Consider the following 13,054-nt stretch of genomic DNA (forward strand, 5'->3'; position numbering starts at 1 on the left):
AGTGCGGAAATTACCGCCCCATTTCCCTCCTGAATCAGGATATTAAGATTTGGGCTAAACTGCTCGCAAATAGATTGAAAGCCATTGTCCCCAAACTCATCCACGAAGAACAAGCAGGTTTTGTCAAAGGAAGGGAGGGCAAAGACAATGCACATAAGTTGTTGCATGCCATAGCGCTGGCTAAATCCTCAGGCAAGTCATTGGTCCTTCTCGGTGTTGACGCCGAGAAGGCCTTTGATAGAGTCAATTGGTCCTTCATGGCAGCCACCCTTAAATCTTTTGGCTTTCCGCCTGTCTTTGTCCAGATGGTCTTTTCGCTTTACACAGAACCACATGCCAGGCTACGGGTTAATGGGACTCTCTCTACTCCTTTCTATATACAAAACGGTACCCGCCAAGGGTGTCCGTTATCGCCCACGTTATTTATTCTTACCCTCGAAACGTTATTACAGGCTGTTAGACTACATCCCGAGATTGTAGGCTTTCGTGTGGGTTCCCGGGCATTGCACAGTGTAGCCTTTGCCGATGACGTTTTGTTTCTGGTCACGGATCCAGCCAAGGAGCTCCCCATACTTACTAAATTGATGGAACAGTATGGGAAGTTATCGAACTACAAACCGAATGTTTCTAAGTCTGAGGTGCTTGTGATCTCTCTTCCGAGCAAAACTAGAAGGGAATTAGAGGCTTCGTCCCCTTACGTCTGGAAAAGAGATCATATCACTTATCTAGGAGTGAAGTTAACCAGCAATCTTCTCAATTTATATAAGGAAAATTTTCTCCCTCTTTTACATGACTTAAAATCCTCTTTGCAAAAAATGGACATCCCTTACTTGTCATGGTTTGGCAGACGTAATTTGTTACAGATGTATATTTTGCCAAAGTTATTGTATAAACTCCAAATGTTGCCGATCGATCTCCCTAACACATACTTGGGCTCACTCAGGTCACTTTTTCTCCGGTTCCTCTGGAGAGGAAAGCCAGCGAGACTGGCTTATGACAAATTGATTTGTAGGAAAAGTGCAGGTGGTATCCAATTTCCTGATGTAACACTGTACTATGAGGCGAACTTATTGTCGAGATGGCTCTCTTTAGCTTCCCCAAGACAAAATTCTATAGTTAGAGAGATGGCAGACTTACAGCATGGACAAAGTCTCATTTCTCACCTCTGGACCCCAGAGACTCGACATCTTAGAAACCCGACTTGGGATTGTATTTTGAAAGGCCCTTGTAGGATTTGGTTGAAGTGGAGAGATAAATTAGCCCCTCCTCCCTCTAGATTATGTCCCGCTCAGCTTGCACCAAAACTATTAAAGAACCCCATAGATGGTTACGGTGGCTTCTGGTCGCAACTGAGGCATTTAACTTTGTCAGAACTGTACACTATGGATTTTGAACCCCTCCCATTAGAGCAACTTCAGGAAAGAATGACTCTCTCTAACATAACCCCTCTTCATTACGATCATTTTCGCTGGTGCCTGAAATCGATCCCCATACGAAGAGCCTTCTTTAGACCTCTTACTAAATTGGAACAAATACTTTCGCTACCCTCCAATAAAAGATGGAATCTGGCTCAGTGCAAACAAATTTTACTTGATGTTGCTCAGGTAGAGACCCCGAAGTTTGTTAGAGATTGGGAAAAAGATCTTGAGATTCAATTCACGGAGGAGGAGGTGTCTCATATTTTGAAGCACTCCCATGGGTTTTCCAAGTGCGTCAAGCTACAGGAACTACACTTCAAAGTTCTCTCTAGGTGGTACAGAACCCCAATATGGCTACATGATCGTGGGCTCTCTGACACGGATTTATGCTGGAGATGTAAAACTGAAAAAGGCTCCATGTTACACATCTGGTGGAGCTGTCCAATCATTAGGGATTATTGGGATCAGATCCAATCGGCTATTCAGAGGGTTACAGGCTCTCCTATTGATCTAACTCCAGCAATTGTTTTATTATCCACCCCCTCAAACGATTTCAGGCACCACCGGAGGAATCTCCAGACACATCTGATCGAACTGGCCAAGTCTTTGATACCCTATTATTGGTTAAATCCATCTGCCCCTCCGATCTCACACTGGAATGAGAAGGTCTCACAAGTTGCTCGTTTCGAGGAACTTTTAAGTTGGTCCACAGGTACACATGAGAATTTCCTGAAAACCTGGAAACCGTGGTTCTTGGACCAAAATACGTCTATACACACAGATTGATATTTGTAACTTCCTAGTACTCGTTCTGTAGAGCCAGCCTATGAATATCTACACCTATGATTGTATTCTTCTACTGTCTGACTGGATGGGAATACCGTCTCCCTGCCTCTTCCCTTTCTTTCCGTCTTCCCTGATTTCCTCATCCTACCCACTCCAACGTACCTGTTCCCCCCCTCTCCCCCCCTCCCTATTTACCTTTTTTTTTTTTGGTGGTTTAATCCCACTTACTCTTAAAATGTAATAATTTTATATGTCATTGGACAGTTTATTTCCTTTACTGCCATATTCGGCATAATGTGACACTGGGGCTGCCTGGACGATGGGCCCCTATTTACCTGTTGTCTTTGTCATCAAGATGTTATTTGTAGTTGCTCTTTTCAATTTTTCAATTGTTTGGATGTATGATTATAACGGATGCTCTTTTCACCTTTGTACTTTTAATGTTTCAAACTTTTCAATAAAATGAGAATTTAAAACTAAAACTAAACAAAAAAAGCTGCGTTTCCGCACTGTGGGGCTTTAGCCTTAAAGGGACTCTCTCAGCAAAATCATGCTGATAGAGCCCCACATATGCGTGAATAGCCTTTAAAAAGGCTATTCAGGCACCGTAAATGTTATATTAAAGTACCCCCCGTTTTAAAATAAAACCCTAAAAAAGAATGTGATCTACTTACGCATTGTGCACGCTGGGCGGGCATTCAGGGTGCGCAGTCTTCTTCATCCACGCCTCCTCCTCTTCCTCCGATGTCCTCCGGTCCCGTCCTCCTCCGGCGCTCACGAACTGACACTGATAAAAAAAAAAAAAAAAAAAAAAAAAAAAAATGGCCTGGGTGCCTGCGCAGTAGCCGTAGTAGAAGCCGCATGCTACTGCGCATGCGCCCAGGCCATTTTTTTTATATCAGTGTCCGCTCGCGAGCGCCGGAGGAGGACGGGACCGGAGGACATCGGAGGAAGAAGAGGCGTGGATGAAGAAGAAGACACACCCTGAATGCCCGCCCACAGCGCACGATGCGTAAGTAGATAACATTCTTTTTTAGGGTTTTATCTTAAAAAAGGGGGGTAGTTTAATATAACATTTACGGTGCCTGAATAGCCTTTTTAAAGGCTATTCACGCATATGTGGGGCTCTATCAGCATGATTTTGCTGATAGAGCCCCTTTACAAAGAAAAATCACAACACAGTTTGTTACACCATTTCTTCTGAACACAGCAATACCCCATATGTGGTTGTAAACTGCTGTATAGGTATATGGCAGGGCTCAGAATGGCAAGAGCGCTGTTTGGTTTTTGAAGGGCATATTTTGCTGGAATAGAAGTGACCCAATTTTACGGTCTCTGCATCCACAAACCAACAATCTAAATCTGCACTCCAAAAGCCACATAGTGCTCCTTCATATCTGCACCCGGCTTTCTATACAAACTGTTTATGCCCACATATGTGATACTGTTGTACCCAAGATAACATACTTAATCTCATATGTGGGTATACACTGCTGTTTGGTCACACAGCTGGGCAGAAGGGAAGGAGTGCCATTTGGTTTTTGGAACATAGTTTGGTTTTTTGGACATCATTCCACTTTTTCAGAGCCCTTGAATTGCCAGTAAAGTAGAATCTGCAGACACATGACCCCATTTTGGAAACTACAGCCCTCAAGGGATTTATCAAGAGGGATAGCACACATTTTTAAAGGGGTTGTTCAAGAAAAAATGGATAACACTTTTAACGTTGTTCAAATCAGCTGGGGCGTTGAAAACATTTTTTAAAAATGCATACTCACCTGTCTCTGTTGTTCCGGTGTCCTCCCGCACCTCCCGTTTTTTCTACTCCAGCGGGCCTCTTCTGGAGTTGTGCTGAAGCCGCTGATTGGCCTCAGCGGTCATGTGACCTCTGAGGCCAATCAGCAGCCTCAGGAGGAGGACCCGTGATGTCACAGGAAGTGTCATTCAGGCCCTTCGCTGATTGACCTCAGCAGAGACACACTCCAAACACTGTGAAGCGGTTATCCCAGGCACAAAAGATTTTGGAATGTTTGCCTCTGACACAAGCTGGACACAACATATTACAACCGGGTAACTGCTTTTAAAGCGAATACTGCTTCCCTTTTTCAGATCCCCAGACGGATCCAAAGAACAGAAACACGAACGCTTGCATGAACATTAACTAGAAGTTTGGTATTTGGATGCCATGTCATGTTTGCAGAGTCCCTGAAGTGCCAATAAAGTGGAATCCCCTAGGGAGTGGCCCTTATATGGAAAATTGCACACCTCAAGGAATTTAAGAAGCAGTGTAGTGAGCATTGGAATTTCCATATGTGAAAACGGGAATGGTGAAAAGTTACTTCTGGTCTCATCGTAAGCTCTAAATCTGAGGTGTACCTTAACATATGCTTGTATGTCTTATACCTTCCCTTTCTGCCACAGTTTGGCCCTAAAGATGTGATGATTTTTGGGGTATTGATCATCATTTTTTATTTTTATGGTAATGTAGCCATATAAGGGCTTGTTTTTTGCAGGATGAAATACATTTTGTAATGACTTTATTTTGAGGTGCCTATAACTTATTGACTAAATATTTATTACTAGCTGGTACCCGCGACTTCGTCTGCGGTGATTGTAGAAGTGGGTATATACAGGCGTGGGTAAGGTTTTCGTACTGTGTATAAGGGATGGGATATGAAATGTAAGTTTGTATCTTGTTTTTGCTATAATTCAGAGAATACATGAGACTTTTGTGTTAAAGTTACTTTGTATTTGAGCTGCTATACGGTGTTGTGAGAAACTTTACATAGTGACTTTGGGACAGAAGTATTTGAAGTTAACCCTTTCCCGCCGATGGCAGTTTTTGATTTTCGTTTTTGACTCCCCTCCTTCTAAACCCCATAACTTTTTTATTTCTCCGCTCCCAGAGCCATATGAGGTCTTAATTTTTCCTGGGACAAATTTTTCTTCATGATGCCACCATTATTTATTCTATATAATGTACTGGGAAGCAGGGAAAAAATTCAGAATGGGGTGGATTTGAAGAAAAAAATGCATTTCTGCGACTTTCTTACGGGCTTTGGTTTTACGGCGTTCACTGTGCAACCAAAATGACATGTCCCCTGTATTCTGTGCTTCGTTACGATTCCGGGGATACCAAATTTATATGGTTTTATTTACATTTTGACCCCTTAAAAAAATCCAAAACTGTGTTAAAAAATTATTTTTTGAAAAGTCGCCATATTCCGACAGCCGTACCTTTTTATACGTGCGTGCACGGGGATGTATAGGGCGTCTTTTTTTGCGGGAACAGGTGTACTTTGTAGTTCTACCATTTTCGGGAAATGTTATTGCTTTGATCACTTTTTATTCAAATTTTTAGCAGAATCAAAACAGTGAAAAAATGGCGGTTTGGCACTTTTGACCATTTTTCCCGCTACGGCGTTTACCGAACAGGAAAAATATTTGTATAACTTTGTAGAGCGGGCGATTTAGGACGCGCGGATACCTAACATGTATGTGTTTCACAGTTTTTAACTACTTTTATATGTGTTCTAGGGAAAGGGGGGTGAATTTTTAATCCTTTTTATTTTTTTTATATTTTTTTTTTTAAACTTTTTTTTTTGCATTTATCAGACCGCCTAGGGGTATTGACATGGGTGGGCGGCGTCGCGGATTGTCAGAGTGGTGGGGGTCGGCAAACATGGCTGCTCCGGAGCGTTAAAGAGCGCCTCCTGGAGTATCATTAAGGTGAGGGGCAAAGTGGTAAAGTATATGTATATGTGATTGTGTGGGGTTAGGGGCGAGGCTGTAGAGGGCAATATGAATTTTGTGGCTTGCTATGGTCCAAAGTGTGTGAGATTGCAGAGATGGTGGTGTGAGTTTGGGTTTTGTGGGGGTCCTGGCACAAACGTATGTGCGCTATTGTGACGAAAAGTAGCCTATTGTTTAATCGAGTGTAATGACTATGTTTGTGGAAAATTTCAGCCAAATCGGTGGAGCGGTTTTTCTGTGATTGAGGAACAAACATCCGAACATGCAAACATCCAAACACACAAACCCACAAACTTTCACATTTATAATATTAATAGGATAAGCTCTTTCTTAGTGGATTAAAATAACATCAATTCTTGCATTACCTTTTATGTTTGAAATGTTTTGCTGTGCAGAGTAAAGAATAAATAACATGTTACATTTATTCTAGGGGTCAGTGATACCTAATGCATATTGGGAGGGGGGTGTTGCAGAACAAAAACCCATTTGGAGAAAGAAATCAATTGTTTTCTCATCACCATCTTCTGTGAGGTGTAACATTTTTATTTTCCCATTGACAGAGTTGGTTGAGGGCTTAATTTTTGCACGATGACCTGTACTTTGTATTGGTACTGTTTTGGGGTACATATGACTTTTTGATTCTATATAGAGCTTGTGAAACTGCAAACTCTGATTCATTAATGATGATCTGCTGCTTATGAATAATGCAGACAATCAGATAAAGAATGGGATAATTGTTTCTGACAAACAACCATTCCCGATCATCTCTTAACTAGATTAACGCAACAGTCTGGTTCAATTATGCCAAGTCTTCTCCAGGCATTACTTCCTAGTATGTCTTGACACACAGGAAACGCCCAATCAGACAATCACTGGCCAGAGTGATGCCAGTTAGGGTAAATTCACATAGAATTTTCTGCAGGTGGAATCCACCTAAGAAAAATTCACCTTCCGACTATCCCATTCACTTCATTGGGAATCAGGAAGATTTGTTCCTCTAGCTGAAAAATGCTCCCTTCATTTCAATTAAGTTTTCAAGGCAGAATCTGTCTGAAGACAGGAGCAGATTTTTCCAGTTAGAGGGGAAAAAAAAGCCTCATGACCTATATTCAGGAAGATTCCACCTTTGAAATGAATGGCGGGCAAGAAAAGTGCTAGCTACGTTCACACGTGAATTACCTTTGGCGTAATTTGGTCTGGAAAAAAACTGCTTCCTAACTAGGAAGCAGTTTTCGGCCCTTGAGGCGTTTTTTGGAGCGGTTTTTGGTAAAAGCCGCTTCAGAAAACTCCAGGCAATTTCCCCCTCCCGGACAGTGAATGGACCGTAAAAAGACGCATTGCGGTTTTTACACCTCCCATTCACTTCCTGAGGCGGAATTTGAAAGAACATCATGTCGCTAGCAGTCTCCATAGACCTCCATTGTGAGGGGGTGGATTATGATGTGGATTCCGCGCCATAATCCGCACCCTCTGTGCCCGTGTGACTGAGCCCTTACATAGGTCAATCAACAGTAGAGTTAAAAAAAAAAAAAAAAAATTATGGGCTTATGGTCAGAATATGGTGACCTCAGGAAAATTCTTAATTTTCAAAAAGTGACATTTTATTTATAAAAGTGGTAAAACGTATTCAAAACCAATATAAGTATGGCATCAACGTAATCGGAATTACTCACTGGACAAAGCTCCAATGTCGTTTTTTAATGCAGAATGAATGTCATAAAAACAAAATGCAACAAAATTATGAAAGAATTGTCTGTTACTTCGCATGAACCCCAGAAAACGTAAACACAAGCTAAAAAGAACATTGTATGTACCCCAAAAAGGTGACAAATGAAAGTACAACTCCAGTACAACTCATCATTCAAAGAATAAGGCCTCACACAGCCTTGTCGACAGAATTTTGGAAGATTGTTAAGGAAAATGTGAATAAAGTCGCCAAGCATTAATGTACAAACTATGCTATGTCCGTAAGAGGTTAAGTCACACTACTGTTGTGAATATTCATTGCTCTCACCCATGATAGGATGAGAGCAACGGACTTTTACAGCAATATAGAGATGGACTCATACGGAACCACCTCCATCTGTGTCTGTTCTCATCGACTCTAATGTAAACAATTTGACAGAAGCTTTCTTCCATCATGTTTGTTTACTTTTGTGCCGTAAAAAATGTTCTGAATACAGGACTTTGTCTTCTATCAGAAAAGTAAAAAAAAAAAAACATGACTCATGAAAGCTTCTATGATTTTTTTTTGACATGACTGCATTCTACAGTTAAAAAAGACCTTTCATGTCTTCATCAATGTGTGTTTTTATACAGGTACAACGCTGGAAAACCGACAGTTCAGCTTTCCCAGTATGTTCCCCGATGCTGGAGATATCGGTGCCATTAATTTCAGCACTAACATCTCCCTGCTGTCAGAAGGGTGCATTACAGCCAGCATCAATGTGCTGATTTCAGCGGGCTGTTGGCTTTCTAACGGAATATAAATCTGCACATTGATGAGGACTAGAGATGAGCGAACACTGTTCGGATCAGCCGATCGGAACAGCACGCTCCCATAGAAATGAATGGAAGCACCTGTGACGCCGGCCGCCGGCAAAGTCAGCGTCACAGGTGCTTCCATTCATTTCTATGGGAGCGTGCTGTTCCAATCGGCTGATCCGAACAGTGTTCGCTCATCTCTAATGAGGACATGAAAGGTCCTCTTTAAAGAGGTTGTCCGGGCAAAAAAATCATTTTTAAAACAGGTCGGGAGAGGAGTTAACAGTCCAGTCCTTTTGCTTTGGTGTGTTCTAGAATTGAAACTCCTCGCCGACTGTGACGGCCAAGATCCCTTCCGCTGAAGCTGCTGAGGCCAATCAGCAGCCTCAGCGGTATCAGGAAGTAACTTCAAAACATTACAGGTGGCGATGCCACGTGTCCTACGCTAATGGTCTCAGTGGTCTCAGCTAATGCGGTGGGGACTTCCACCGGAAGACAAGAATGGACCATCAGGACCGGACTGAGCTTGGAGACAATGCAGCAACGGGGAAAATGGAGTACGATTTTTTATTTTTTTTTTTACATTTTTCACCTCTCCCAGCCTGTTTAAAATATAAAATTATTGCCAGGACAACCCCTTTAATGTCCGTTTCTCTCATTCTGCGACAGATCAGACATTAATAATGTGAACCTACTCTCAAAGGAGTTTTCCGAAGAATATATCCATATAAAGGCTAAGTGGGCTTAGGCAAAATAGCAAAACGGGAAAAACTGTGGTGGCAATGCAGCACGATTTTTCCCACAGTGCTTTTCACACACAGTCCGCAGGAGATTGCTCTAACTTTCTGCTTCCATTACACCTAAAGGGATATGGTGACTTTTCCGTAGGTATAAAGGAGATGCTGCGATTTCCAAAACAACAACAGTTTACCTGTCTGGTGCATGTATTTTCCCACAGCGAATCCCATCCACTATGCAGCGACTGTAAAACGCTGCATTTCTGCCATGTGGGACCGCGGACTTAAAGAGGACCTTTCATCACTTTTGGGCACATGCAGTGTTATATACTGCTGGAAAGCTGACAGTGCGCTGAGTTCAGCGCACTGTCGGCTTTCCCGATCCGTGCCCGGTGTAAAGCGCTATCGGTCCCGGGACCGTAGGGCTTTACAGTCAGAAGGGCGTTTCTGACCATTAGCCAGAGACGTCCTTCTGCCTCGCGGCGCCTATCGCACTGTGCTGTGGAGCGGGGAGGAACGCCCCCTCCCGCTCCTGATAATACTCGTCTATGGACGAGCTGTGCGAGCAGAGGGAGGGGGCGTTCCTCCCCGCTCCACAGCACAGCGCGATAAGCGCCGCGAGGCAGAAGGACGTCTCTGGCTAATGGTCAGAAACGCCCTTCTGACTGTAAAGCCCTACGGTCCCGGGACCGATAGCGCTTTACACCGGGCACGGATCGGGAAAGCCGACAGTGCGCTGAACTCAGCGCACTGTCAGCTTTCCAGCAGTATATAACACTGCATGTGCCCAAAAGTGATGAAAGGTCCTCTTTAAGGTCTGTTTTATTCTAGAAACAACACCCACAACTGTCCATGCGTTTTGTCTGAAATTGCAGCTCCACTAAAGTGAACAAAGTAGAGCTACAATACCACGCACAGCTCATGGACATGTGCACCACTTTTTATGGTTGAAAGGAACCACATTTTTCTAACTTTGGGTAACCCCATTAATTGTTATAGATCAGCAAGTGGCTTAGGCCACTTCACATCTGCGTTTGCGCCATTCCGTGCCCTTATCCGCACGAAATATGCATAGAGAAAAATCCTGCAAGCAGCACTTTTCTCTCTGCATATTTCGTGTGGAAACTACACAGAGTCCATTATATTCTATGATGGGTATAATGACTCCCCGCATGGAAACCCCAGCACAGATGTAAATTGGACCATAGTTGTTTTAGAGCTACATACATCTGTGCAAATAAATACAAATAATAAATAATCAAATCAGTTAGTAAAACTTTTGACGTCATAGTATCACATTAAAGGTTTTGGAAATATAAAAAAAAAAATAAAAAAAACTTGATAGTCTTCAGTAGTTGATACCTTAAAAGTTTTGATCAGTGAGGATCAAGGTTATGACCCCCATAGATTGGCTTTTCTCACTTTACAATCACTTCTGCTCCTTTGTGTCAGCAACCGATGGGGGTCTCTGCACCTTGGTACCCACCGATCAAAACTTGTGATGTGTCACCCTCAGGTGTCAAAGTTTTTGTGACATAAGAGTGACACTTCAAGATTCGGATCACATTGTCATGACTTCTGTTTACAATGGAGAATACACCGCCGTGCTGGATTCATCATACACTCTGTACATGTCTCCCTATGGTGTATACAGAGCATTCTGCGCACCCCTTCTTTACGTTGCACTCTATGCAGGAAGCAGTATTATATAACTTTATTTTATGCGAATTTCTCACAGCTGATAAGAGACAGCAGACCACACCATGGCGGAGTTTTCTAAAGGGCAGTTAGTTTCATGCTTGTAAATGTCACACACATATGGTGTAGATGGCATAATGTTTGCCCCCCCCTCCCATGTGTCCTGCACTGTGAGTGGTGTGTGACATAGCTGAGCACTCCTAGGGAGCACAACACTGCTGCTACATGTTCAGGATGGATTTGTGCATTACTACATGTAACATATGACCTATGTGGCTGGCACACCTCCCGTCAGTACTAGACACAGGGGCGGGCTGCTAGTCAGTGATAGGGGGCACAGCTGCTCTAATGCAGGCGCCACATGTCACACGGCACACTGATGTTATTTACATGCACACATAACACGGGTGTGTCACTCACCGCCCCATATCCCCAACTTGAGCTGCGAGCTGTCCAGATTCACCACATAGTCCCCCAGGAAACGGTTCAGCACATCCACCACCACCGACTCAAACACCATAGCGCCTCCGTGCAGCCGGGTGTCACCCCCGCTGTCCCCACAGCACACTCAACTGCTCCCACAGCTGGGCCCGCCCCTAGCTCCTCATGCGCAGTACACCCGGGCCTCCCTCACCATGGCTCCCTCCCACCCCATGTGCTGGAAAGTCACACAAGTTGTCACATGGAGGACGAGGGAGGGGCAGCCTTGTCATTAGAACTACGGGCGGCTGTGGCGGGGCTGCAGATAAGGCTCGCTGACAGGAAGAAGTAGTTGCGGTATGTCTCAGTATGGGGTGTGTTCGCTCAGCGCTGGAGCAGACCTAGTAGAGTCCTGGATGTTATCGGCCTTGTTGCACTATGCGGCCACGTTCCTACACTCACTACAGGCAGGATGACTTTGTAGAGGGGCAGTAATCTGACTCTGACCTTGGACAAGTTCACGAAACGAACTTTACCCCGGCTAAGGGAAATAAGTATTTTAGTGACAAGGTACCCAGCTTGGTGGTTACAGTCTGTAGTAATGGGCACACAGTGTGGTGGTTACAAATCTATAATGGGCACACATTATAGCACTTAGGGCTAGTTCACACACAGTTTTTTGCAGGTGGATTTTGACACGGAATCCTCCTGCAAAAATGACTCCCATTCATTTGAATGGGAGCCGCTCGCTTTTTTTTCCTGCTAGTGGGAAAAAGAAGCGACATGCCTTTTCTCCCCATGGATTCCGCGCCTGAGACAGCGACGGCGTCCATGGCACGAGACTCAATCCCGATTAGGCCCATTCATTTGGGCTTAATCAGGAGCGGGATGCCGATGCACTGCATCAGCGCCCCATCGCGGCTAGCCACGCAGAGAGTTCACGTTGTGGAAAAGGTTTCCTCCGTGTGAACATAGCCTTACAAATCTGTATTGGGCGCACAATGTAGTGCTGCTGCAGCTCAGCAGTTATCAGACTTCCTGTAACTGTTAAGATGCCCCCCCAAAGGTCTGTTACGACATTAAGGGGGGGGGGGGGGAGGAGAATGAATTAAATGAATAGAAACCAAGGAAGAAGTTCCGCAAAAGACGACAGAAATAGGACCTGTTCTATATTTTGTGGCCCAGACTGGCAGCCCGCACACGTGACCGTGTAATTCACGGTTACGTATACAGGCCCATAGAAAAGAATGGGCCACGGTCGTCTGCAAGAGGCCTTAAGGTGGTTCCCTATCTGTCTGCTCCAGGCCCTGATCGCCCACCTTCAGTAGAGAGAATGGGGTTTGGAGAAAGTATCCCAGCTGCACTAGAATCAGTGCAGTGGTTCCTATTGAAGGATGCAGAGAGTTGGAATTTGGTAGACGTGGTGAAACCGGGGTAGCAGCTGCCACAGGACCTGGGACACTAAGGGGCCCGGTGACAGACGCTACCGCTACAGATTTTTTTTTTAATAGGCCGTTACCTGCTGGAGTAACTCTATTACTGCCCTATTTACTGCAGCACCAGGTGCTGCTTGAAGATGGAGAAGAGAGGAGCTGCCTCCTCCACAGTACATCTTTTAACAGTAGTGAAGACTGCAATTGCAATTACCCAAGCAGGGGCCACCTGCTGTCTGGGCCCCTGCCTTCCGGTACTTGCATGATGACAGTGGGCAGGAGAAACTTCTATCTCCTGCCCGCTGTCACAAGCCCTGTGCCGGCA

The 13,054-nt window shown here is 44.3% G+C and overlaps 1 protein-coding gene across 1 annotated transcript in view; it reads right to left on the bottom strand.

Moving 5' to 3' along the window:
- VPS13A (vacuolar protein sorting 13 homolog A) overlaps positions 1 to 11,518 on the bottom strand; it is a 198,115-nt gene extending 186,597 nt beyond the window's left edge. The window contains exon 1 of the mRNA XM_075278130.1: positions 11,297 to 11,518. Within this exon, the coding sequence (XP_075134231.1) occupies positions 11,297 to 11,396 (100 nt within the window). The 5' untranslated portion in view covers positions 11,397 to 11,518. The remainder of the gene's footprint in view (positions 1 to 11,296) is intronic.
- Between the last annotated feature and the right edge of the window lie 1,536 nt (positions 11,519 to 13,054).

This window comes from Leptodactylus fuscus, chromosome 1, assembly GCF_031893055.1.
Source record: "Leptodactylus fuscus isolate aLepFus1 chromosome 1, aLepFus1.hap2, whole genome shotgun sequence".
In the NCBI taxonomy this organism is placed as follows: domain Eukaryota; kingdom Metazoa; phylum Chordata; class Amphibia; order Anura; family Leptodactylidae; genus Leptodactylus; species Leptodactylus fuscus.